General features: G+C 38.0%; 1 protein-coding gene across 2 annotated transcripts; it reads right to left on the bottom strand.

The window, feature by feature from the left end:
* Positions 1-55: 55 nt before the first annotated feature.
* loxl3b (lysyl oxidase-like 3b) lies at positions 56-24,200 on the bottom strand. 2 transcript variants are annotated; one of them, XM_037538728.1, is made up of 15 exons: positions 23,964-24,200; positions 21,659-21,985; positions 21,413-21,576; positions 20,268-20,485; positions 11,651-11,858; positions 11,345-11,525; positions 10,291-10,445; positions 8,993-9,163; positions 8,269-8,424; positions 5,133-5,292; positions 4,076-4,319; positions 2,612-2,727; positions 2,347-2,483; positions 1,668-1,779; positions 56-923 (listed from the first exon to the last, which is right to left on the bottom strand). In XM_037538728.1, the coding sequence occupies exons 2-15, from the start codon at positions 21,975-21,977 to the stop codon at positions 850-852; spliced, it is 2,415 nt and encodes an 804-aa protein (XP_037394625.1). In that variant the 5' UTR covers positions 21,978-21,985; positions 23,964-24,200; the 3' UTR covers positions 56-849. The 2 variants fall into 2 exon arrangements, with proteins under 2 accessions (XP_037394625.1, XP_017576925.1); XM_017721436.2 differs by lacking the exon at positions 8,269-8,424 and having other exon boundaries at positions 23,964-24,199.
* Positions 24,201-24,330: the final 130 nt, after the last annotated feature.

The following is a 24,330-nucleotide window of genomic DNA, read 5'->3' as shown; positions in this document are numbered from 1 at the left end:
AATTCTCTTTGCACACAGAGCCCAATAAAGTAATTCTGCAATCAGCAAGACATTATAACTTAAAAAGTAGTTTATTTTGGTATGATAGTAATTGCAAAATAAAAATGTTTTTTGGCTGTTAATCATATGTGGTTCTTAAAAGTTTGAACTATAAATAATTTTTTTGTAGTTTTCATGAAAAATGTGATATCTCGCATTTATTTTACACTACCTGGTGAAGAGCAGTTGAAGCTTAGTCTTAAAAAAGCCCTGAAAACATTGATAAAACCTGGTAAAAGGAAGAAAAGGTAACATTCACTCATTTAAGAATGTCTGTCATCATAGACACTGTGGGAAACATTTGGTGAAATGATGTTCATTGTAATGCTCTGATGCATGGAAAACATTCATGCAATGTGATGGCATTTTAGCTGATTTTGTCCCATGTAATGAAAGTATTACTTAAACGGAAGGCAACGTTTGCAGCAACACATTTTCTGTGATAAATCAAAAAGATCTTTCAAGTTATATAAATAAATTTCTTTTTGACAGGCAATGCATAGCACCATAAACATACAGTTAAGCCTATGCCACTGGACATAACGAGGCCTTTTTTCACACTAAGTGTTAAACACCTAGAAGGACTGGGTGATGTTCAGACCACTCCTCATCCAGAAAACTAATGCCCATGTTTTACCTATCTGCTCTCAGTCTTTACAGAAGATTATTGGTTCCTGCCAGGTGATGTGAGGTACATATATGGTAGCTTGATTATGTGTTTGGATGAAGGCAGATGTGTGACCAATACAATACACTGCATATAATTTGTCTGGATTAATGTGTAAAACATGTGGGATCTGGTGACATGGATTAGGAGATTTGGTTGTTGAGCTGTCCGGGGTATTTCTCAAACTTCCTCTCTGCCTCCTCGCTGAATGCATCACCTGGTAAGAAACAGAGACGGAGGAGTCAGTAAGAATATTGTTTTCATTTGCACAAAGTAAATGGATTTGCATCATCAACATTTTAAGTGCTAATTTAAAGAAGGGCTGCCCCAGAAACATGTTTTTACACTATGTACAGTCAGTTAGAATGAACCCAATTTTTGTGCAAATTTCTATTTGCTGAGTTGAATATGAAGGAAAAAAAAATCACAGAAAATGTGCCACAACCTTTGCACTGGTTGCATTTTATGTAGAATTTTTTTCCAATATGTTAAATTTAGCAAATAAACAGGATGTGTACTCATTTTTAGAAACTCAACAAAGCATTTAAATGACTGGGGCACCCAAACCTTTGCATATGACTATATAACTTTTACAACTGATTTTGTAAATTATGTTTTGGTAGTAAAATATAATGTTATGAAACACAATTTTAAAAACATGATTTGAAAAATGCCCTGTGATGGACTGGCGACCTCTTCAGGGTGTATCCTGCCTTCCACCCAGTGAGAGCTGAGATAGGCTCCAGCACCACCAGTGACCCAAAAGGATAAGTGGCTTAGATTGTGTGAGTGTGTGTGTGTATGTGTGTGTTGGGGGAATGGAATTTGAAATCTTTTTTTTTGTATATTGTTTTGTCTTTTTGACCCTTGGCCCTCCACAACCATTTACTGTGGACCTCAAAACATTTGGGCACCCCTGTTTTAATGTGTGTGCAGATGTGTGCAGGTAAAATCCTCTCACCAATATGACAATTGTGAAGCCAGATCCTGTGACCATCATATTTGCAGTTACATTTCATGGCGTTGTTTGTGAAGTCACTCTCAGATACCTCATAATTAGGATTTATCACAACCTGAAAAAAAGACCATGAGACACAAAAAAACATGACACACTTATTCTCTTCTGTTAGATGTTATGCTCAGAGACTAAGTTTGAATATGCAGTGCTTTTCAGTGGACCATATTGTCGCTGTTGGAGCAAAACTTCCTATCTCCAAAAAAAAAAAAAAAAAAAAAAATACAGCAAAAGGAAAAAACATTAAAACATTAACTTGTAACTGAAGTAAATGTTAAAAAGATTTTTTAAAAGTAATTTTAGAACATTTTTGGTCCGTTCCTCATTAAATTATACAACAACACAAAGAGCAATTAAAGGTTTAAAAGGTAAAAACTGTAAAAATTGACATACAAGGTTTTAATACTGCTACACAGTTTGGTGAAACCTGCTCCTGTGCAGGAACAGTGAACAATGAAAGGCTTAATATCTCAAACTGTTGGAATTAAGATCAGGCTTCATTCCTCAGTCCCATAACTTAATAACTCAGTCAGGTTGCATTGCTTTCAGAATAATTACTGAATAATAGGCCTGCAAATTTAACTGGTTAAGATGCAGCACCACTTCCATAAGACAAATGTTTGACCTGTAGAATGTAATTTCCTGGTTTGACATCTGTGATGTCGATCCACTGGCAGTCAATGTCATGCCTGTATGAATCCCAGCATCCCACGGTGATGCCCTGCTCTCCGAAATTAGCACATTCATATCGCTTAGAAACACCTGCAACATAAAACCCAAACAAGCAAATATGTCATTAGTCTATGGTCATTCATGCAGGTGTTTCTGTGTGTATTGTTGCTCTTAACAATATGCACATGTATATCTGTTTGTCTGTCTGTCTGTCTTACCCTCATGACAGTCACTGTCCTCCAAACAGAAGCTGGCTTTGTGTCCCTCTGCCACCTTGGTGCCATTGATAGACAGCAGGTCATAGTGGGTGAAGATATCCATACTGTGATAGTGCCTACGATACCACACAGACATAGACATTATGCCTTTTTCCTCTGTGCCAGTATTGTAAACTAATTCCTGGTGACCCACAGTACTAAATGGCATGGTTTCAAATATTACTTAATTCAATACACCAGATCCAGCTCAACAACTATTATCAAGCTGTTCTTGAGCTGGATCAGGTGTGTTGGAACAGGGAATAGTTGTTAAATGCAGTGTTGTGGCTGTCCATGAGAAATTCTGCTAAAAATTAATTCTACCAAATTAGTTCAAACTGCAGATAAAAAAAAAAAACAATCCAGTTTACAGGGTTTATGTTATCATGTGCTTAAACTCAAGGCAGTAATTCAGGTATTAATAAGCCAAATATATATATATATATATATATATATATATATATATATATATATATATATATATATATTTATATAAAATTATCATTTGTAGAGTACTTTCTACTTCCACACCCTAACCCTTAAGTTTTAACTTGTGAAAATTATGCTTTTTTCCAGTTTTAAGGATCTTTTGGGTTTTTTTAAGTTGAAAGATTTAGATAAAATTTTCTTTTCTTAGATTTATTCTTTTAATTAAAACTTTATTTAAAAAATTCAAAAGTCCTATGCTTTCATGTCACTACAGAAAAACAGTATTAATTTTAGTCTGTAGGCAGAACTTTCAGCTATACTTCTGCCTTTTAGAGCAGGAAGTGACATTGCATCCCTGTTCCTAATGGCCACAGTCAAGGTAAAAGGATATTACTTTAATGTCAAAGTCAATTAAACGTCCAAAATGTGTTTTGGTTTCTGAAACAATTGAGTAGGATGATCCATTTATTAGGACCTGTCTGATATGCACATTTTGTTGTTGATACAGATTTTAGGCGACGAAAATTTCTGATAACATATAATATCAGCTGATATAATTTAAAAAATATATTTTAGATTTGAATTTTATACTCCAGTAGTTTTAGTTAAACAGTGCTTTACTGACTGATATGACTGTCAGTTCTCAACTGCCAAATTCAAATAAACAACAAAAAGTCAACAAGTTTTAAATAATATAATCTTTGTAGCACTTAGGAGGTTGCCCATAATGCTCTGTGGCTTTGGTTTGTGTCTTGTACCTCTTATTTTTAGTTAATTCATTTTCAGCAATCCTCCACTAAATTGTTAGAATTCTTTTAAATAAAATCTTATTTTAATACTAAGGTTTGGTTACATTTTACCTTATTCAGCAAGTTAAACTCAACTCATCTCACAATCAACTCAAACTGCACAGTGGATGACTTTTTTCCTTTCCATAAAAATCCATATTTGAATGGCATCTTTGTAAGTTCAGACATTTACTCTACTTATAATTACCCATGGCATGCGTGCCAGACCCAGGAGTGGCGTCCAGCTTTAGGTCTGAAATCAGCCCGGCCGATGTTGTGGATCTCAGACGAGAAGCGGAGTAGGCGGCGGTGACCGTAGGGCCAGTTGGCGTTGGCAGCAGTTGAAGACAGACAGTCTTCCTCTGCAGCACAGTACAGCATGTGCAGTGGCCGGTCCTCTATATATACTGTCTGCTGCACCAGAGGAGCATTCAGCACCAAATCAGAGGCAGCTGAGGAAAAAAGCACAGATACAAAGCACTGTAAAGATGACAAGTGCCTAATAAAAAAAATATTAAAATATAATAACTAAAAATGGACACTTCATATATGTGAATATGTAAATCGTTCATGAAGTGTAAGATGTATCTATATATATTTGTAATCATATTACAATGCAACCAGTGTTCTGAAATTGGTGTAAGAACTGGATTTATCTTGGTGATACTGGCCCAGAAATGAGCAGACATTTGATTTATAGGAGTGTTTGCTGCTTTGATTGTTGTGTACAGTTTTAGACCTGCCCTGTCAAGCGATACAAGTAAACAACAATGTATAATTGTCTAAGTTTGGGTTCTGATCTTTGTCAGCCAGTCTCTGACATTTCCACTTTTAAAGCAAGAGCCGCAAATTGCAGGTCTGTGGCAAGAGACCAGACAAAAGGTCTGATACAGTCCTCTCTCTGCCATCAAAGGGAGATAAGGAGTCTGCAGATGAAGGACTTCTTCATCCATAAAACAGCTGAGTTGAGATCACAAAAACAAAGTTAACCTCACTTTGAACTGTTGTTATTGAACCAAATATAAAGCAACAATGCTTGTGTGTGCTCATGAGCTGATCCGACTAGAAGATGTTCTTAAAGTGTAGCTTAAGTTCAAAAGTTGAAAAAATGAGGAGTGTCCAATTCTGGTTGTGGAAAGAAATCAGTAAACTGTGCTAGACTAAAGCCCTGGAAATGTACCTTTAGAATAAGTAGTGTGCATGTCTCAAATGCCCAAAAAAGCACTGTGCATGTAGGCATGTGTGTACATGTATCTGTTACTCACTCTCAGAGCAGATGACCCCTGCAGCAAATCGAGCGCCTGTTTTGGGGCAGCTGACGGTTTTGTGCTGCTGGCACTGGCTGAGTGACAGTTCATCTCCTGTACACTTCACTCCGCTCATCACCATGTTCGTCACATTACTGCCATCCCAGTACCATGTTTCCTTAGCAACCACCATACAAACACAAAGTCTGTTTAGCTTTGCAATTTTCCTTAAATGATGGCTGCCCAGCCTTACTCCTGGAGATCTACCAACCATACAATGTTGAGTTTCAAACCTGAGTTAACAGAGCTTCCTCTACTGGCCATGTTCCTGACCTCTTTGACAAGGAGGATAGTCAAAGACTGTTAGACCTGTCCACCCTGCCACATGAGCAGATGTCTAGGAGCAGGGCTGGGCAACCTGCCTTAAGCACTGACTGTTGCACTCTCTGTCTCATGTCAATGAATTTTGCCGAGTATGCTTACAGCAGTAATGAAGACAACAGTACAATAATCCCAGTACTGCGGCCCCATGAACCACATGCTTTTGTGCTATTCCTAAACTAAACGTTTGACTCAGTTTATAGAAAGTATGAGAATTATAGTGAATTGTTGAATTAAGTATTAGATCATCGTCTATGGAGATGATTCTCAGCCAGTGTGAAAAACACGCCTAACAAAGCAAAACCATCATTAGATTGTCCGGACAATTTACTGAAGAGCAATTAGCAGGAACTTGCGTTTTAAGAATTAAATGCTGAATTTGTATCAGAAGTGATTTATAATCCTCCTTGTATGTGGTGCAAAAGTATTCAATCTCCTTAAAGGTCATCAGATTCATCTGGATTACAAATGGCACATGGATACTTCGTGGAGTTTGACATTTTATTTTAAAAGACTGAAACTAATCAATTAATTTATGAATTAATTTAAAGTGATTCTGGTTTTATGTAAGAATGTATTCTGAAAAATGTTTGCATAAGTATACAACCCCTGTGCTATGAAGGTTTACATAGATGAATGGTATTGCCCTAATGAGGGCACAGTTGAGTTATAACTAGCATCTACCTGTGAATCATTACAAACTGTACCTTCTCTGGACAAAATACCATCTACATTCAATTAATGTGAATCTGAAGGAAAGCTATGGACATGAAGATCAAAGAGCATTCTAAGGAAATTACAGATAACGTTATAGATATACAGAAGATATTAAAACCCACAAAATCCCAGTGGGCACTGCTGAATCAATTGTGATGAAATGGTAGGTGCATCATATCACCCAGGCACTGACTAGACAATACTATCCCTCAAAACGCAGCATCAGAAAAAGAAGCTACAGAGTTCAGTGGATAAGACTGGAGTGAAGATGCAACAGTCAATTATATCAAGAGCACACAACTGGCCTGTAAGGGAGAGTGGCTAGAAAGAAGCCATCACTGAAGAAAAAATACATCAACGCATGTCTGGACCCAGTTGAAATGTGAGGTGAAAATTAAGCTTTTAGGCCAAATTTCAAAATTCTATGTGTGGCACAAACTCAACGCTGTCCATTCCTTAGCAAACACCAACAGTGAAGTATTGCTGTAGCAGCATCATGTTGTGGGAATGCTTTTCCTCAGTGGGGTCTGGGCATCTCGTTAACATTAATGGCTGGATGGCTGGATGGTGCGAAATACAGGGAGATACTGCAAGACAACCTGTTCTGTCTGCTAAAGAACTAATGTTTGGAAGAAACTTCACCTCAGCAGGACAATGATCTCAAGCACAAGCTCAAAGCAACATGCAAGCAATTAAACAACAAAAAAGTGAATGTTCTACAATAGCTAAGTCAAAAGTCCAGATCTCAGTCCAATCAAGAATCAGTGGCACTATCCAAAACCTGCGGTGTTATCCAATCAACCTGAAGCAAATCTGCCAGACACAATGTTTGAAAATCCCTCCCAAACAATGAACAAAACTTGTAGAAACAGACTTCTACCAAAGTTGTACCAAGTACTAGTCTGCAGGGGTTGAATACTTACGTAAGCAGCATTTTTAAGTGTTTAACTGATGATTTAATTAATAATGAAAAATAAATAATTAGTGACTTTTGACTTCAATTTTTGTAAAATTGACTTTAAGAACATACTGGCTATTAATGAAAATGCCAGCTGAAACAACCTGTGTAATATGATGACTTTTAAGGGGGTTGCAAATGTAGCACAAATAATAAACATATAAACTACATTTTTAGCACTATATAAAAGTATATAAAATACTTCTAAAATGTATAAACCTCAATATGTGAAACCAAATGTCATTTTAACAAACAGAAGCATAAAGAAGTTCTTTTTAATGCTGATTTTGTGAAATGTACAGATAATCCATTTTCTCCAATATAAAAGAAGAACTGGACTGCGAAGAAACCAACAACAGCATTCATGCAATTGTGGTTGGAGTCAAAATAGCTTATTACCTAAAGGCAAGGCTTACTGTCATTAAATATGTGATTTAAATTTTTTTTTCAATATATTATTATTATTATTATTATTATTATTAAAAACAGGCTAAATAATATAGGCCAATGATAGTAAAGGTAGTACACACAAAAGGGGCTGTAGCTCCTGAATTCAGAGACGTTTTTTTGGATTACTTATTTTTTTCAGCAGGCAAACTGTGAAATTGCTGCCTTTATGTGTATTATTACACCCCCAAACTAAACTTTTGGGCATTTTGTACATCGCAGGGCCCTTTTCAAATGGTTTTAAACATCTGGATCTGTTCTTTAGCATTCATATTACTTGAACAACTACAACTACTATAAACACTAGAGCTTGCATGACTACGCTAGATCAGATGTCTTGGGCAAAAGGGAATGCTTGATATTGCACACACGCATCGTTGAAACAGTCCAGACACAATTAGATAATTGGGTGCAACTTCCATCAGTACTCGACTCGACTAAATGTTATTAAATTCGAGATATACCCGTGTACACAAAGGTCTATCACAAGTGTGCGACAGTGATCTATTTTGTATTTGCACAGGATTCATTTATCCCAGCAGTTGTGACAATATTTTTGCATTGTTCATCTCTGCTCTTATTATAGTCTTTGTATTTTAGAAATGTGTACAGAATATACATGTTTGTGTGTGTATGTGTGTGTGTACTCACAGTAATAGCATGCATGCTGAAACCCATCCCTAGCTGTCTGCAGGCCACCATAGCCTCTTTGGTAGTCCAACCCTCACTGCACACACTCCCCCAACGCTGACCCACCCGAACCTCCACTCGCCCCTCGTACTCCGACCGCCCGCCCACCAGCCGCACCTGTACAAACAGCCTATGGCATGTTAGTACACACAGTCACTCAACCTTTCGTCTGGTTCCTGCACTACCCTACTAGTCCCTCTGTTTTCCAGCAAGCTCAAAGCTTCTGTTTGTGTTATTGTTAGTGAAGGTTTAGCATGCAGCATCAGCAGGGTTGAGTGGAATACTTTGTACTTTGAAGTATTGATGGCTGAATACTGAATACACTGATCTAAATGTATTCAGTAACGTGAGTAACTTATGTATGAGTAACTTATTCAGAATACATTTAGTTTCAAAAGTGCTAAACAGTGCATGTTTTAATATAAACTTTATTGGTAATATAAACATGAGTTTGTAGGTTGAATTACACTGTAATTACAAACTTACTGACCTTTACTGCCTTTTCTAAATGTGGACTGAATACAAGGTCCTTAATTCTTGTATTCTGAAGATGTTCTGCTTTTACTTGTATTCCACTGCAACCCAACCCTGACCATCAGTGATTGTGAAGGACCTCAGGGGAGGTTTAGGCAAAGCAGCCACTGGAAGTGGGTAACAGGTGCCACCATTAGTGTTAGCATCCTACTTGCAGGCCGTGGTTGGCGTATCCGAGACCCAGCTGTTTGCACACCACCATGGCCTCTTTGGTGCCCCAGCCTTCTCCGCAGATCAGGCCCCAGTTCTGGGTTCCGTTAGCCCCAGATCGCAACACTTCCACGCGGCCCTCGAAGCGAGAACGACCCCCTGTGATACGCACCTGAGCAGGACACAGTCCAGGAGGAAAGGAAGGGGGTAGGGGTCAACTTCCTTTATACCAACAAGGCCATATAGGAAGGAACGTTAGAAAGAGGCTGAGAAATGCAGTTTCACTGCAAAAAATGTATTCAAAAAGACAGGAAACTGCATAGAAATCACATAAATCTCTTAGAATGTCACTAAACCACTGTTGGGCAAAGCCGTATTAACCCAGTGAGTGCAGTCTAGGGCCCTGGCCACCTGGGAGGCCAGTGAGCAGAATTCTAAATTGGTAAATAGTACTGAACTAAGTACTGAAAAATATGCTTAAAAAGATTTGATTTGTCTTTTTAGATTACAGTAATTTTGTAAGACATTATTTTAAAACTTGTAGTCAATTTGATCCTTTGTTCATTTTACTTACCTAACTTTACCTTTAAAGAACGAATAAAGTAACAATAATTTAGAATTGTCATAATATTAGTCTGATGTATGTCAATGTTAAATGCTTTAACAGAGGTGTACTAAGGGCCCCCAGACTGCCTAAATACAGTCGTGTAGCTGGGTGATAAACCTCAATTCTTAGTAAGCCTATAGTTTTCTGTCATTTTGACATTTTCCTCAATTACAGTAAAATCTCAGAACAAGTATCACTTTAAACACTCCCTCAAAATGCGCAGGGACTTTGGCACTACACTAATGCTGAGGCACACAGGTTTCAGGGATTAGAATATTCACATGAACATGTTCCAGCAGGACGTGAACTGTTCATGTTCTCAGGTCATCTTTGCATGAAGCACACTGCCAGACTGCAATGCTTCAGTTGCAAATTTAAAATGGATTAGTATAAACATAAGTATCTTAAGTTTACATTGTTTTAAACTGAACTTAAGACAGTTACCCAGTAAAAGAAGAGCAAAATGTATAAAAATTGCTTCAGGAAAAGCCTGATTAAAATGACTAAACTGCATCACTTAGCAAAAAAAAAAAAGAAAAAAAACTTTGATTCATGCATTTGTTAAAAATGTCTTTAAAATCAATACTTCAATATGAAGTAACAATACAAAGGAACAAGAAAAAACATTGGTTCTTAGGTGACTATATGTGTATATTAACAGTATGTTTATGCGTAAAAGGGATTTTTCTGACCGTTTTCTCAAAGCCCATGTATGGGACATTACAGCGCACTGCAGCGTCCTCTGTGTGCTTGCAGTCCTCAGCAGTGATGTTCTTAAAGCGACAATTCCACAAAGATCGCTCCTGGCCTGTGCACTGGACATCATTCATATGGATCGGCCCAATGCCTGCAACACAATACATGCACACACGCACACGCAAACACACGCACGCACACACAAAACTGCAAATATTGTATAAATTGTACATACAAACACCTGTTAAGTTTGGAATCACCATTCAAAAGTTTAAAATAATTATTTTCAATAATATAAAACCAGATACACGCATAGCATCATTCTAATATGATTCTAATACTCCATAACTTTACAGAATTTAACTGCTTTGTAGAATGCTATAAAAATGTTGACGTGTCCAGAATGGTCATAGAGCTGTAGATAATACTGAGAAAACTGTTTAAAACTGAGATCAGAGTTAATATTCTGAATGCCCTGTATTTGAAATGTGATCAAATCTCAGGAAGATGACTATACAGAGATGATTACAGTATATTATTCATCATGTAATTAACTTCTTGGTCACCAAAAAACTTAATATACCGAATAAAATAAATTTATAAAATAAATTACCTTGTGGTGTCTAGCTTACTGTATTCCTCTCTACACTTTAATTTATTACTGAATAAACTGATAGCGATTATAAGTGATTCTACTTATAGTTGCATTAACATATTCTTGCTGGTGCAAGAAAACTTCATATCTTCAAAATAGTAACTTTAAAATTAAAACAAAAACATTTATATTTTTGAAAAGTTCATGAAGCCATTTTTTATTTTTTAGACAGTAATTTTTTATTTGACTTTTTTGATCCATTCATCATTAAACTTAACACAATTTTAACATTTTCAAATTCCGTAAAAAAAATAAAAACAAAAGTTTTTCAAAGTTAAAGAGAAAAAGGCTTTTCTTATGTGACTACATATGTATCAGACAGCTTTAGATTCAACAAAATCAACTATATCTTAAAGAATTGCTCTGTATCATCCTTCTCTCTGTGTCTCTCTCACCTTGTCCCATGCGGGCTCCAGTGAGAGCCAGTTTAGCAGAGCCATAGCCCAGCTCTCTGCACACGACACTGGCAGCCTGCAGGTTCCAGCGGTCATCACACACCGTCCCCCATTCTGTTCCCTTCAGCACCTCCACACGGCCTTCTCCCGGCCTCGCTCCACCCTTCAGACGCACTGTTCTCTGAAGCAGAGAGAGAGAGAGAGAGAGAGAGAGAGAGAGAGAGAGAGAGAGAGAGAGATAAATCAATGAGAACAGCTCTGCAAAAATGTAAATAAAGCTCTGCTTCATACACACATAAATATTACCAAGGCCTTGAGTTTTTTCTTCAATGCCCGGTTTTGGGCGTAATCCGGTCCAGGCACACAGCTGACTGCAGCAGGCATCCCTCCTGGACATGTCTCTGTGGCATTGGCCTGATTAAACTCCAAAGGACAGGCAGCCAGGTGCACCTCTGTGCCTAGACATGCCACAGAGTGAACCAGAAAGTAATTCTTCTGTCGCTCTGCATACAGCCTGAGAGAGCGGAGAATAAGAAGAGATGGGCAAAGTGAAACGGGGCTGTTTCTGCTCACAGCGGCTTAACAAAATCAACATACTGGTCACTGGTCAACATTTAAATAAATAAAAATAAAAATGTCCTCAAAATGATAACTTTACAAAAGTGGCAAACAAAGGCAAAATGTTCTTATTTTTATTATTAACATAATTATTTCATTATAAGTAATTTTAGCGCACTTCAATTTGTCTATTCATCATAAATTTTTCAGAAAATGTAAAGGGAAGCTAAAAAAGCAACAACAGAAAAATTGAGATTTTTTTCTTTTGGACAAAGACAATATCTGAGGTGAGGCTCTGTACTATCTGAATTAGAATGTGCTCTGATATTATTCCTTTTTCTGATTGTGACTAATAGACACAGATGTACTCAAATACAATTAAAAAACCTGAAAGAAAAATTTCAAACATTCATACACATGGAGTGGTCGGTGGGGCTCTTCTGAGATTTTATGCAAAAAGTAAAAAATAATCACATATACACTCATAAAAAAAAGAAAACATCAGCTGTACACATACACTACTGCTGAAAAAGGCTGACCACAGTCATTCTCACCCAGTTTTTCTAAGGTTACCTTTTGGCTGCCGCTGGCTTGCCAGGTTTAGATTTAGAGCTAGCTTTAGTGATAGCTTTAGCTTTGGCTTCCTGCCTGCAATGCAAACATTCATTAAGTCTGAAAAACATTCACATTTCCACCACAAAACTGGCACGGACATGCAAACACTCACACACAATGGCTACATGGGAAAGCTGCTAAACACAAATTGAGGATAGCGATCCACTCATAATTCATGCTGAGCTAATCATAGCATGGAAGTGAGTATGTAAACATGCAGAAAATGTGCAAATATGAAAACAATTAGGCAGTGCTTGACATAAAATTGTGTATAAAGCCATATCTAGAATTTCATTTGAACACTGGCAGCCAAAAAACTGCTCACAGGGCTGTGTCATTCACTGATATTAAACAACTGATTTTGGATGTTTTGGATGTTTTTAAGCCACCACTGAAATCTTGTGGGGAAAAGTGGTTCCTTTAAACCTTTTAACACTCCAGGAAAGCATGATAAAGCAGAATGAGGACATCTCCAGACTAGAGGAACTACAAAATGCTGATAAACACTACACTATCACAAAATGTTTTATGATGTCACAAAACTCAATGAATTTACATATTGTAGCGGCCTGCCACTGGCTGGCGTGGGGTACGAGAAATAGGGGAGGTGTGGACATGTGAGTGGTCACTGTGGAGGCATATGGTAGGTGCACACCCTAGTAAAAGGGGATTAATTGTTTTTTAAAGTTGCTGTTTATTAATTTTAATGTATGTATATGTGTTTGTTGTGTTGTTCAGTGTCAGGGAGTGGGTTTAGTTAATGTGGGTTGGTGGTCACTGTGAGGGTTAAGTGCATGTTGAGAAATGCATTTCTATTGGTCCATTCATTATGAAATGTTTACACCATGTAAATCATAGCTATTGCTTTTGAATACAGAAAAAAACAGAAATACTTGTTTTTCTTTGTACAGCAATGATATATGTACATCAGCCTTAAAGACACAAGCTGCATTTCCAACTGCATACTACAAAAGTGCATCAAAACTACAACAGTACATCAAAGATGGTACACCACCAGTGGCAGTTCATTCATTAGTTTAGTATGTATAATATGTACAGTGTAGTAGTATGCGGTTTGAGATACAGGCAAGGTAACAAAAACTGTCTGTTTAATTCTAGGGATAAAATGAGGTTGGAACATGGTGATGTAAAAATGAATAACCATTGTTTGTAGTGCATAAAATCACATAAATATTGTAAGTGGACTTCATGTGAAAAAATAAAACAGAAAAAAAATGTAAGGTGTGGTCGCTTTGAGTGAATAGACAAGACAGAGACATCAAAAACCGTTGCATAACACATTAGTGCATATGAGCAATTCTTTATGACTGCCAGGGTATTTTACTACACTGATTTCTACTTGGTAAGCATTTAGTCATTGAGCTTTTCCATGCTTTTGTCACAGACATTAAACAAGTTATTTACTTAGACAAAAATGTGCACGCCAAAACATTTTCGCATTGTTGCAAATGGTCAATCAAAGTGATAAAATATGCTGTCCAGCTGACACAAGTAGCAGAAAGATGTTTTATTGTTAGTGTAAGCTGATTGCATTATAATTATGTCATGCGTAACCTCAAGTGCTCTTTCTCTCTCTCTCTCTCTCTCTCTTTCTCTCTCTCTCTCTCTCATTTGCTTTCTTGCTCTCTCCCACACACTCTCTGTTAGCATTTACTCAGACACGTGCACAGCTCAATTTCCAAAGTATGTTAATAAAACTAACAGATGGCAATGAGTTTCTCATGGGCCAGTGGACCCTGTGTCATTCCCTCCATTCTTAATGCATCTCTCTCGCGCCAGCCAGACTCCAACCCCCCAGGCCCCAACCACTTCCTCTGGCTTCTATTACAGTCTGACTTTCTTTTCAAGACAAGATATATTTGAACAAGTGAAAAAATGCTATGATGTTACTGTACATGAAAACCACTGAATATGAGCATATTAAAGGGGAATTCCACAATGTTTAAAAAAATGCCTAATTAAATAGTTTACATGTAAGCAAAGTTATTCAGAGTGATCTGATATGAAATGTTCCATTGTAGAGAAATGTATTGAGTCAGTGTTGTTCACAGTCTTAGTGATAGGAACCAGATGTCTGAGGAGAGGAATTCAATATCTCTAAAAGCTCCTTCACAGAAAGTGATTACATTAAATGGTAATGAATATACTGTTTGGTGCCTGAGACACTGTTGTATATATATATATATATATATGCCTTTATTGTATTGATCTTTAAAAATGCATTCTCAATTTTATGTTACAATTATCAACTATACACAGACTGAGAAGAACAAAACTGAGAAGGCACATGTAGGTTCACTGGTGGTTTAGCTAAAAAAATGGCTATACTTATGTTGTAGACATTGTAACCCCTGGTTTCTATCACAGCCACTGTATTGGAATTTGAGACAGTACGTTTATCTATAGTTAATCATTTTTCATGAAACCACTCTGAATGACTGTTAACAACTTAACAATTGTATTTGCAGAAAGTGTGAAAATTTGGTGGAATTCCCCTGTACTCTAATAACCAGGGATTTATTATTTTCAATTATCCATCAGATAATTGAACAAGGCAGTGAAAGCAAGTGTTAGTGGAAAGGTGATTACAACCACTGGTGCTGCAACTAAAGATACGTCTCTGAACGAGACACTGGACTGTAAACCTCTAGGGGAAGAGCACTACTGGTTTCTTCCCCTCAGACGGTACCTGTCAGCTGCAACTCTAACTTTGACTTTTGGCTCAGCAGATCTCTTTTTGAGACGCCTGCAGAAGATAAGGAGATCCTGTCAAAAACACATGTGGGTACATGCACACAGACACAGATGGATACACACAGATACCAATGATGATACGCACAATTTGATGATATTGATCTGATATTGTCATGACAAACTGTGTCATGATAAGCTTTTCTGAGCAAAGAACACTGATCAACTGCATGTTCCATTAAAAGGAGAGTCAGCAGGGAAAGTTGTCTGGGACTTACAGTGTAAGGTTTTGTTGTCATGAGAGTATAACAGGTCCTGTTTAATAGGATGTAATGATATGCAGAACGTGAAAAATTGCACTTTTTTAAAAAGTGGCTCTACTAACATCCCTGGAAAATGAAACACTGTGATACATATTGTCACAAAAATATAACTATATTTTTGGCATACCGACCAGTAGGACCAGGAACTACAGGCAATACAGATATCCACATCATCCATCTTTTTACTTGGGGTTTATTTGGATGTTTATTCAAGTAAGGCATATATGGTTTGAAATAAAAAAAGAGTAAGAAATTTTGTTATTACGATTACAATTATCTTGTAAGGTTATTTGTTGTTGCTGAAAAGAACCACAGTAATACACAAGCAGTTTTCCTATTCAAATGCACCCAATTCAACTCATCAGTGAATTACCAGGTTTAGTTGATGTTTTTGTAAACAGGAAAATCACCTGTGCTGGACACCTGGCCTTCAGAACCACAGTTAGCCACCACTGCCTTATATACAGAATAACACTGGTTATTTTATGTGTTTCAGCACTATTAATGCAGTTCTAAACTTATTAAGGCAAATATATCATCATCTTTAGTTATATGACACTAATTTTCCCAGAAGCATTACTACTGTATCCCCTAGCATGAAAGAAATGCAAATGATTTGCTTTTATTAGAGATAATAAAATATAAATCAATGTGTTTTATTCATTTGCTGGCCTCTTTCTCCAAAATGTGACATTGCCCATTCTTAACAAGGTGTCATATTTACAGGTTCCAATACAATATTCCAAAAACTATAAAGGTTTATGCGGGGGCAGTGGAAATGCTATCAGACAGCATGAGTCAGGGTTTAAAGTATGCATGGTGAGGATATGTGATGGGCGGTAGAGTGGAAGAATACTGAAATCTTGAGGTCTTCTTGAGGTCAACCCAGCAGGAAATTAATACAGACAGATTTCCTCACATAAATCTGATCAGACATCTGATCAGACTGCATACTGGAGCACATCATTCCGCTCAGGACTCATCAGAACAGGTTTATCTGTGTATACTGCCATTAATACTGTACATAAAGCGGTGTTTGTGATAGAGTGTGGGCACAGTGGGTTTGTGTGTGTGGTGTGGTGGGGGTGTCTTGTGGGCTGAAGTCTGGATTTTGGTGAAGCATGAATTCATGAAAGTGAGACATTCCTCCAACATTCCATGGGTTTCTAGGAGAAACTCTCATTCTATACTGTCTGTTCTCTCCTAGCACATCCATCCATTTCATTCTTCATATCTTATCTCTTGGAATGCACAATAATTGGGAGCAGTTGTACAGTGTATATTAATGTTTGTGCACTGTGGTTACATGGCATATTTAATATGCTGTTTTATTTTTTCTAATATGTTTATTTAGCAATTAATTAGAACCTGTGCTCTAAATTTTGCTAAACAATGCCATATTTTAGTCTGTTTCCTATAGAGGATGTGTCAACTTATTTTCACCCAGAAAATTAATAAAACAAATCAACAAAACTTTTGCACACGGCTGGACTGTTCAGCAATGAATAGACAATTAACAAAAACTTTGACTTTGATTTTCATAGATACAAATACTTCTGTCTAATGATTAGCATCACATGAATTCTTTATTCATTATTCGTTACTGTATATTCATTAATCATTGTCATGTTCATTATTCTCAAAACTCATATTACTTTGTTGCGTTATTGGAGGATGGACTCTGCTATTGAGTCGTGGTTCCTCTCAAGGTTTCTTTGTTTCTGCTCTTTCCTATCATTGTTACACCTGTCTTGGACCAGATTTCTATAAAGCTGCAGTGACAAAGTCAGCTGTAAAAAGCTGTAAAAGGCTGTAAAAAGCACTAAGAAATAACTAGAACTGAAATGTACTGAAATGGGTAAATATAACTACTATTATTGGTACAATATTTGAATTACAACTGGTAATTTAGTGCCCTGTTTTTAGCTCGTGCGCACTCTGAGGCACATGTAGTCACTAGTGCTAGCATTGCGTTCTTTTCAAGTGACTAAAATGGATGGCATAGATGAGAGCAGGCGTGTCACTTCCCTGTTGTCTGAATGACCAAGGGCCCTTCAAGGTCAGAGTGCCCGTGCCAAATTGAAATACCAGTGGCACCATGCCTAAAAGGTGCTGAGTTGCATTTTGCATGTCTAACAATAAAAAAACAATTTTCTTTACTTCCCCAAAAAGTGAAGAACAGCAAAAAAGGAGATCTGTGGATTCAGTCTATATGCAGAGAGGTTGAAAATGGTAAACTGTTGAACCCAGTCAGCCAATGCGATTAATGACTGTGTTGTATGGTATTATTTTCAGTATTTTGTGTGTTCTGCCATGAATGTGATATGATTGTACCTACAACATTCTTTTAAGTTTTTTGTCAATCCCTACATGGTCATGTCTGTCACACCTGTCACTTGCCCTGTATAGATTGGGCCTAATCTCAGCATCACTCCAGCCTATATAATTGTGACCATGCATTGTTCAATGCCAGGGCACCTGCACGTAACAAATAATGATCAATCCTCCAGACATAAGGCTGCTCCCTGGTTTGACAAGGATTTTGATTCATTAATATGTGTACATCTGTGACAACCACTTTATTACAGGTGAGTTGTTAATGATGTTTAAGTCAACAGTTGTAATTCTAAAATTAAAAGTAGGGAATATTGATGCTATATTGAAAGGGTAATCAACAGAACACAGTAAAACACCCATCATGTGAAAATACCCATTGGAAATCCCAATTTATTGTTAGCATGTAATAAAAGGGTTATGATAACTAACAGCCAGCTGGCTTATCCCCTGGATTGGTGAAATGTAGGTATCGAGTACAACATCTTAAATGGCCTGTTCCCTGAAGTGATTTTATGTTATGATTATTGACATAATAATCCAAATTCACAGTGTGTCCAAATGCTGCATTAATGCCATGATACTAAAACTATAGGGAACCGAATTGTTAACATAACACCTCTGGCCACTGGGTAGGGCCGTTCGTCCACTTTGCTGGACGTAGACTGAAAGGATTATCAGCCCCTATTTCTTCAACTTTTTTACATATATACACAGAATGCCGGTTTGATTTCCCTTGCAGGCATGAACACCACTATTATAATAATATGAGCACATACACACACACACACACACACACACACACACACACACACACACACACACACACACACACACACACATGCATACACACACACACACACACACACACACATGCAGATTACACTACCAACAGTGCTTCCTTCCTCTTTTGAGATACCCATAGACCCCTAAAACTAAATTCAAATTCCATGGTTCCACAGTGGCTCTGGAAATCCACTAAATAATGTGAAATATTTGTGCATAATAACGAAAACGTTTACAATACTTGTACTATCTGAATTCGCACTGCCAAGACTGTATAAGATCAATCAACAATCCATCTCTAAACTATTTAATGCAGATTGCAAATCATATGTGGATTACAGTCTGAACTTAATGAAGCAGAATTTAAGCAACCACACTGATAAACACATGTAAACATGGTGGTTTCATGCTGGTTGTGTAATGTTGATATTATGTCAATGTGCTCTCTTAACCAGGTTTTTTTTTTCACAGATGCCACAGTGGACTACTGATGCAGCAGCCATTTCAGCGTTAAATGAGTGCGCTAACATACTGCTCTCAGTGTTTCACAGCAGGCACCAAGGCAGACTATGTGTCTGTAAGTGTAAGTGCTGTGTGTATAAGGGTCATTCTACCACTGCAGTGCCAGATGCGACACGAAGGTTGATAACGAATTCAAGAGTAAAACATAAAATTGTAACAGAAAAGTAAAACTGAAAAACCGCTGACAGTAACACTACTGACAAACTTACCAAACTCAGCTTTTCTAAAATACAGTCTACTGCTACCTTAGCTTCAAAGTTGCACTGTATGTAGAAAATGACATATATTGCATTAATGCTGTTATTCTAAAATACTTTCATGTTTCAAGAGTAATACCACCAGCATAACAGCAGTAATAAGAAAGTAACACCACTATTAAGAGATTTTACCTACTATGGACTTCTCAAAATTAATCTTTCATTCATTGAAACATCCAAACAAGATGTAAAGATGTTCATGTTTACTTTTTTGCCCAGGTTTCTGTAACTCCACTGACAGAAAATGGGCCAGGCAAAACAAAACTATGTATACGGTTAAAAGAATTTTTACATAGGACAGATAAAACTGAAAAAAAAGCATAACAATAGTTGTTTCACATCAGGATAACACTTCAGCATCTGTGAAGTCAGTGTTGTAACAAACTGCTTTTCATGCCTAACATGATTAAAAATGACCAAATTTGCCGTTTGGTAGAATGACCCATATACTGTGAACGTGAAGTATTCCATGCATGCATTATGTTCATGTGAAAGTTTGTTGATGTGCGTGTTCTGTATTAGGGCCTTATTTCCCAAGCAGCTGTGAAACTACATTGCACTTTCTGTTGCAGTGGCAAACACTGAGAATCCATGATTACCAACAGACCACACACACCCAGACAGAACACAAACACATACACACAGGTGCTGATGACCCAATATTTCCAAAAGGCTCTGCACGTGTGTCAGCAGAGACTGTTATTTGTGAAGCTTTAATCGGAATTAACTTCAAAGGCAAATCTACCCTAGAAGCCTCTCCAATGTGTTCACAGAAAACAGGCCTGTATAACACTATACTCTTCAGTGCACACTCACTTGTAAAAGTTCTTGTTAACTTTCCTCTCGTGGGGGAATCCCATCATGCCACAGACAACCCGAGAGTTTTTGGGGGTCCAGCCATTATCGCAGACCTGAACCCAGCTGTCCTTGTACCTCACCTCCACCACCCCCTCAGTCACAGGTACCCTCTTGCTGGCCACGGCGACCACCGGCCGCAGACGCACCTCCTCCACTCTCCTCTCATCTACCTGCACCTGGACAACAGACACAAATCAGCCCCCATGGAGGAGAACCACACTGCAAAAAGGCATGCAGTAAACTTATTCGATCAAAATGATTGTATCATTTCTACATTAATTAAAATATCTCAACACAGATTTTGACTAGAGATATATTTTGTTCATGTGCAAATTACATACACATTTAAATCAATGCACTATTTTTTTCAGTGCAGTGGAATTTCAAGGCACAGAGGTAAAGGTCCAGTCAGGCTAATGCTTCTCAGATGTGGATTGGTAAAAGGTGAGGGGGAAAAAGTCAGTAGCAGACATCAGCTAATCAGAAAAACCTGTTGCAATGTGCCACAAAATCCTTCCTATATGATGTCTGTTTGATGTTGAGGTTAACTTCATAGACTTTCAAAGATGAATGCGGTAAATAAATGTAAATAATCATTGTTTTCAGTTCCTATACACTTTTTATTTGTACTAGAAAAGTTAGAATTTTATTTGTACTCAACATTTTGTTACCAATTTTAAGCAGTTAAAAATAATAACATCGGACAATATATAAAATTAGTTTCTTACAGTTTTGAGTAATTAGTGCTTTAGACAAACCAATAAAAACAAAACAAAGCAAAGCAAAACAACAAAAAACACCCCAACTGATATATCAAGTCAAGTGCTGGTTTGTATACAGCACATTATATAGCGTTTGAATATATGCCATGTATATATATACATTTGTATACCATGAATGGATGTCTTTTCCAGGCTTTGGCCATGTTTGAACAGCACTATTTATGGTAGACTGGACTAAAATAGCTCCCTTGACCTACGCATATGAAGGAGAATCTGTTCCTAGAAAGCAGTCTGTGCGGATGGATCAGTTTGTTAGAGTTTCTACCTCTATAATGTCTGAAAATGGTCTGTGCAGATGGGCCAGTTTGTTGCAGAAAGTACCTCTATAATGTTGGAGTCCACGAAGCCTGGCAATCTTTCGTCCTTGCAGATCACCCCAGCATCTTCATCATGAGTGCAGTCACTGCTGCCCCATCCACGTGACTTACACACTGATATACTCCTCTCACTGCCACTACACTGCACGTTATCTAACCAGATCTTACCTGAAACACATACAACCATGGGACTAAATGCACTCATAAGCTGTCTGCTTGTGATATTTGAACTTTATTTAAGAAATGTTACCTGTGCCTTTGCCGTATTTAGCACTGTGTGCCCAGCCAGTGGCAGAGACAAACCCAAGCTGGCGACAGAGCACATGGGCATTGGCCAGTGAGAAGTCATCATCACAGATGGTTCCCCACTCGCCCTTATAGAACACTTCAATTCGACCCTCATTGTGTTTGCGAGGGTGACCAGCCAGGCGAAACTTCAGATGTTCAGGGGATTGGGGTGTTGGTGTGGGACTCGGGCGTACAGAAGTCGTTGTCTGAGCAGGGAGTGATGGAAACCAAACGGCAACAAATAGGATGAATATGCATTGCCACCTCTGAGACTGCTCCATCGCTAAGCCTGCAGGGATGAAATGTGAGTATACCAGTGAATACCTGCGTGAATCTGGGTCTTTGTGGAAGACTGATGTGAGCCAGCTGTCTGTAGTTTAGAAAAGCAAATAGACTGGCCAAAGGGATGAGCCACTGGCACTGTGTAACTAACATAAACTTACTGTGTGTCCAGTATGTTTATTTTCTTGACCATCTGTTTGGGTGAGAAGATTAGTAAAATTCAGCATCTCAGTGACGCTCCACATTCATGAGGCATATGAAAATAAGCTCTAACGTTTGAACTTTCACCTATGTGACCTAGTATGCCTGGGACATAGTGCAAAATGCAAGGCACATTTCTAACCAGTCTGGACTTGAGAAAACAATGCATGCCCTCTTTTTTCACTCACGATTCATAGCTCCCTCTGTTTTAGATGACAGTGGGTAATTGAGTAATTAAGACAAGTTAACATCATCTTAAACTGATCTATAGATATTTAGGGGGGTTATACAGATATAAAAACTCTAGAGAGTATAGAGAGTAAAGCGGACATTTGACACCATAATAGCAAAACTTGTCACTGTCCACTGAACTCGGAACTGGGTTATCTTGGGCCACATGCTTAGTTCAACATTGAAATAAATAAATAAAAATGAATTTCAATGACAATGTATTACATACACGTTGCCTATGCCTTTAGCAGTGCTTCAACACACACATATGCACATACATATAATGCATACACTGGGCTGTTGGGTGTCCACATGTAGAAATATATGAAGTGCATGTATGTCTGTAAGCAAATAACAGCAGACACCCAACCATAAGAGTCTGAAAGCATATTCTAGAGTTTGCATAATTACAAGCAAAACTTTAAAAACTGAGAAAAATGATTCTTTTAATCATGTACAGAGAACCATGCACAACACTACTTTGAGAACACTTGGCAGAAAACGACTGATAAAGATCTTTTCAAAGAGTGAGTGGAATTTCACTCAAAGTTAGAGCTAGACTGACTGGTTGGGCACTGCGACCCATGCGGTAAGGAGGACAGTAGAGCCTAGATTCTTTACCTATTTATTAATCTAATCACAATCTGTGATTTACAACCACGGAGACAGATTGAAATGTCTGAAATCATAATGCCATACAGACTAAAATGGTGGCGCATCACTACACCTATACACATGTACTGTGATCATATGTGGTGGACAGTAAAACAGATTATGTCCAAACCTCAGTAGACCATGGAGCCAGTAAACAGGGGTAGAGGCCTATATGGAAAACTGGAAACAGGCCCAAAAAAAATGCATGAACAGCGCTCATATATGGCTCATGCTTCATTAATAGAAATCAACTGGATCTGCTGCAGAGTTCGAGACAAACATTTATTGATAAAAATAACAGCACATACAAACCTTTTGGCACATGAAGGGAGTTATACCTGCGGGCATATGTCTTTTGATCTGACTTGCAGCTGTCATTAAAAAATGTATAGGAAACCAAAACTATTGTAAATGTTGCAGCAACACTGGACTGAATGTTTCTTAGCGCTTAACTAACAGCCCTGGGTCAATTACTGTTAGGCGGTTAGATATTTATTGTGGTCACTCCTCTCGCAAGTTTGCCATGTTGGATCCAGGATATCAATTAAAAAAGGAAAGTAAAAAGGAAAATAAAAAAGGAAACGAAGAAAAAAAGCCTTGGATGAAAGCGTGAACTTCATCCACCTCAATCTCGGCGAGTGAAAAAAGACAAAACCCAGGCAAAACAACAGGGGCTTACCGACCTGATAGACAGAGGCTTTTAAAGTCAAATACAAACATTCCTGTTGAAGTCTACGTGTCGTCCAGCCCCGACACTGATATCAGAGCCTGCCTGCTCTCGTTATACAGACCGTTATTCGAGAAAATATTTGAGAGTTGTTTTTTTTTTCCACATACGGAAAGAGAAGCACATTAACAAGGGAAATACAAGGCGCGCGATGATGAACTTCGGGTCCTACCTTCAATGCCTCGAGCTGATCGATCTTTTTGCCCAGTTTTGATCAAATTCCTGAGGATGCGGGCTGGTTTTCTTCAACAGCCTCGAAAATACAAAGTCATGGAAACTCTTGCCGAAAGCTCTGCATGCCTGCTTTACGAGCTCGGCTTCCACGGCGTATGCGAGGCTCCTAATAATGACCAAAAATGAGTTTGGGTTTAAAGGCGAAACTGAGAAGAGAGGGACTGAAGGAGAGGAGGAGCTCACTCGAGGCCGACCTCACACGACTGAAAGGGGGTTGGATTTTCCTCCGAGAGCACACACTGTCTCTTTCACCGGTAAGGAAACGGTTTTTCCATTTTTCCACTTGCGTGCCGAGACTCACGTTC

Source organism: Pygocentrus nattereri, chromosome 5, assembly GCF_015220715.1.
Source record: "Pygocentrus nattereri isolate fPygNat1 chromosome 5, fPygNat1.pri, whole genome shotgun sequence".
Lineage (NCBI taxonomy): Eukaryota > Metazoa > Chordata > Actinopteri > Characiformes > Serrasalmidae > Pygocentrus > Pygocentrus nattereri.
This window is presented reverse-complemented; position numbering and strand designations above follow the sequence as displayed.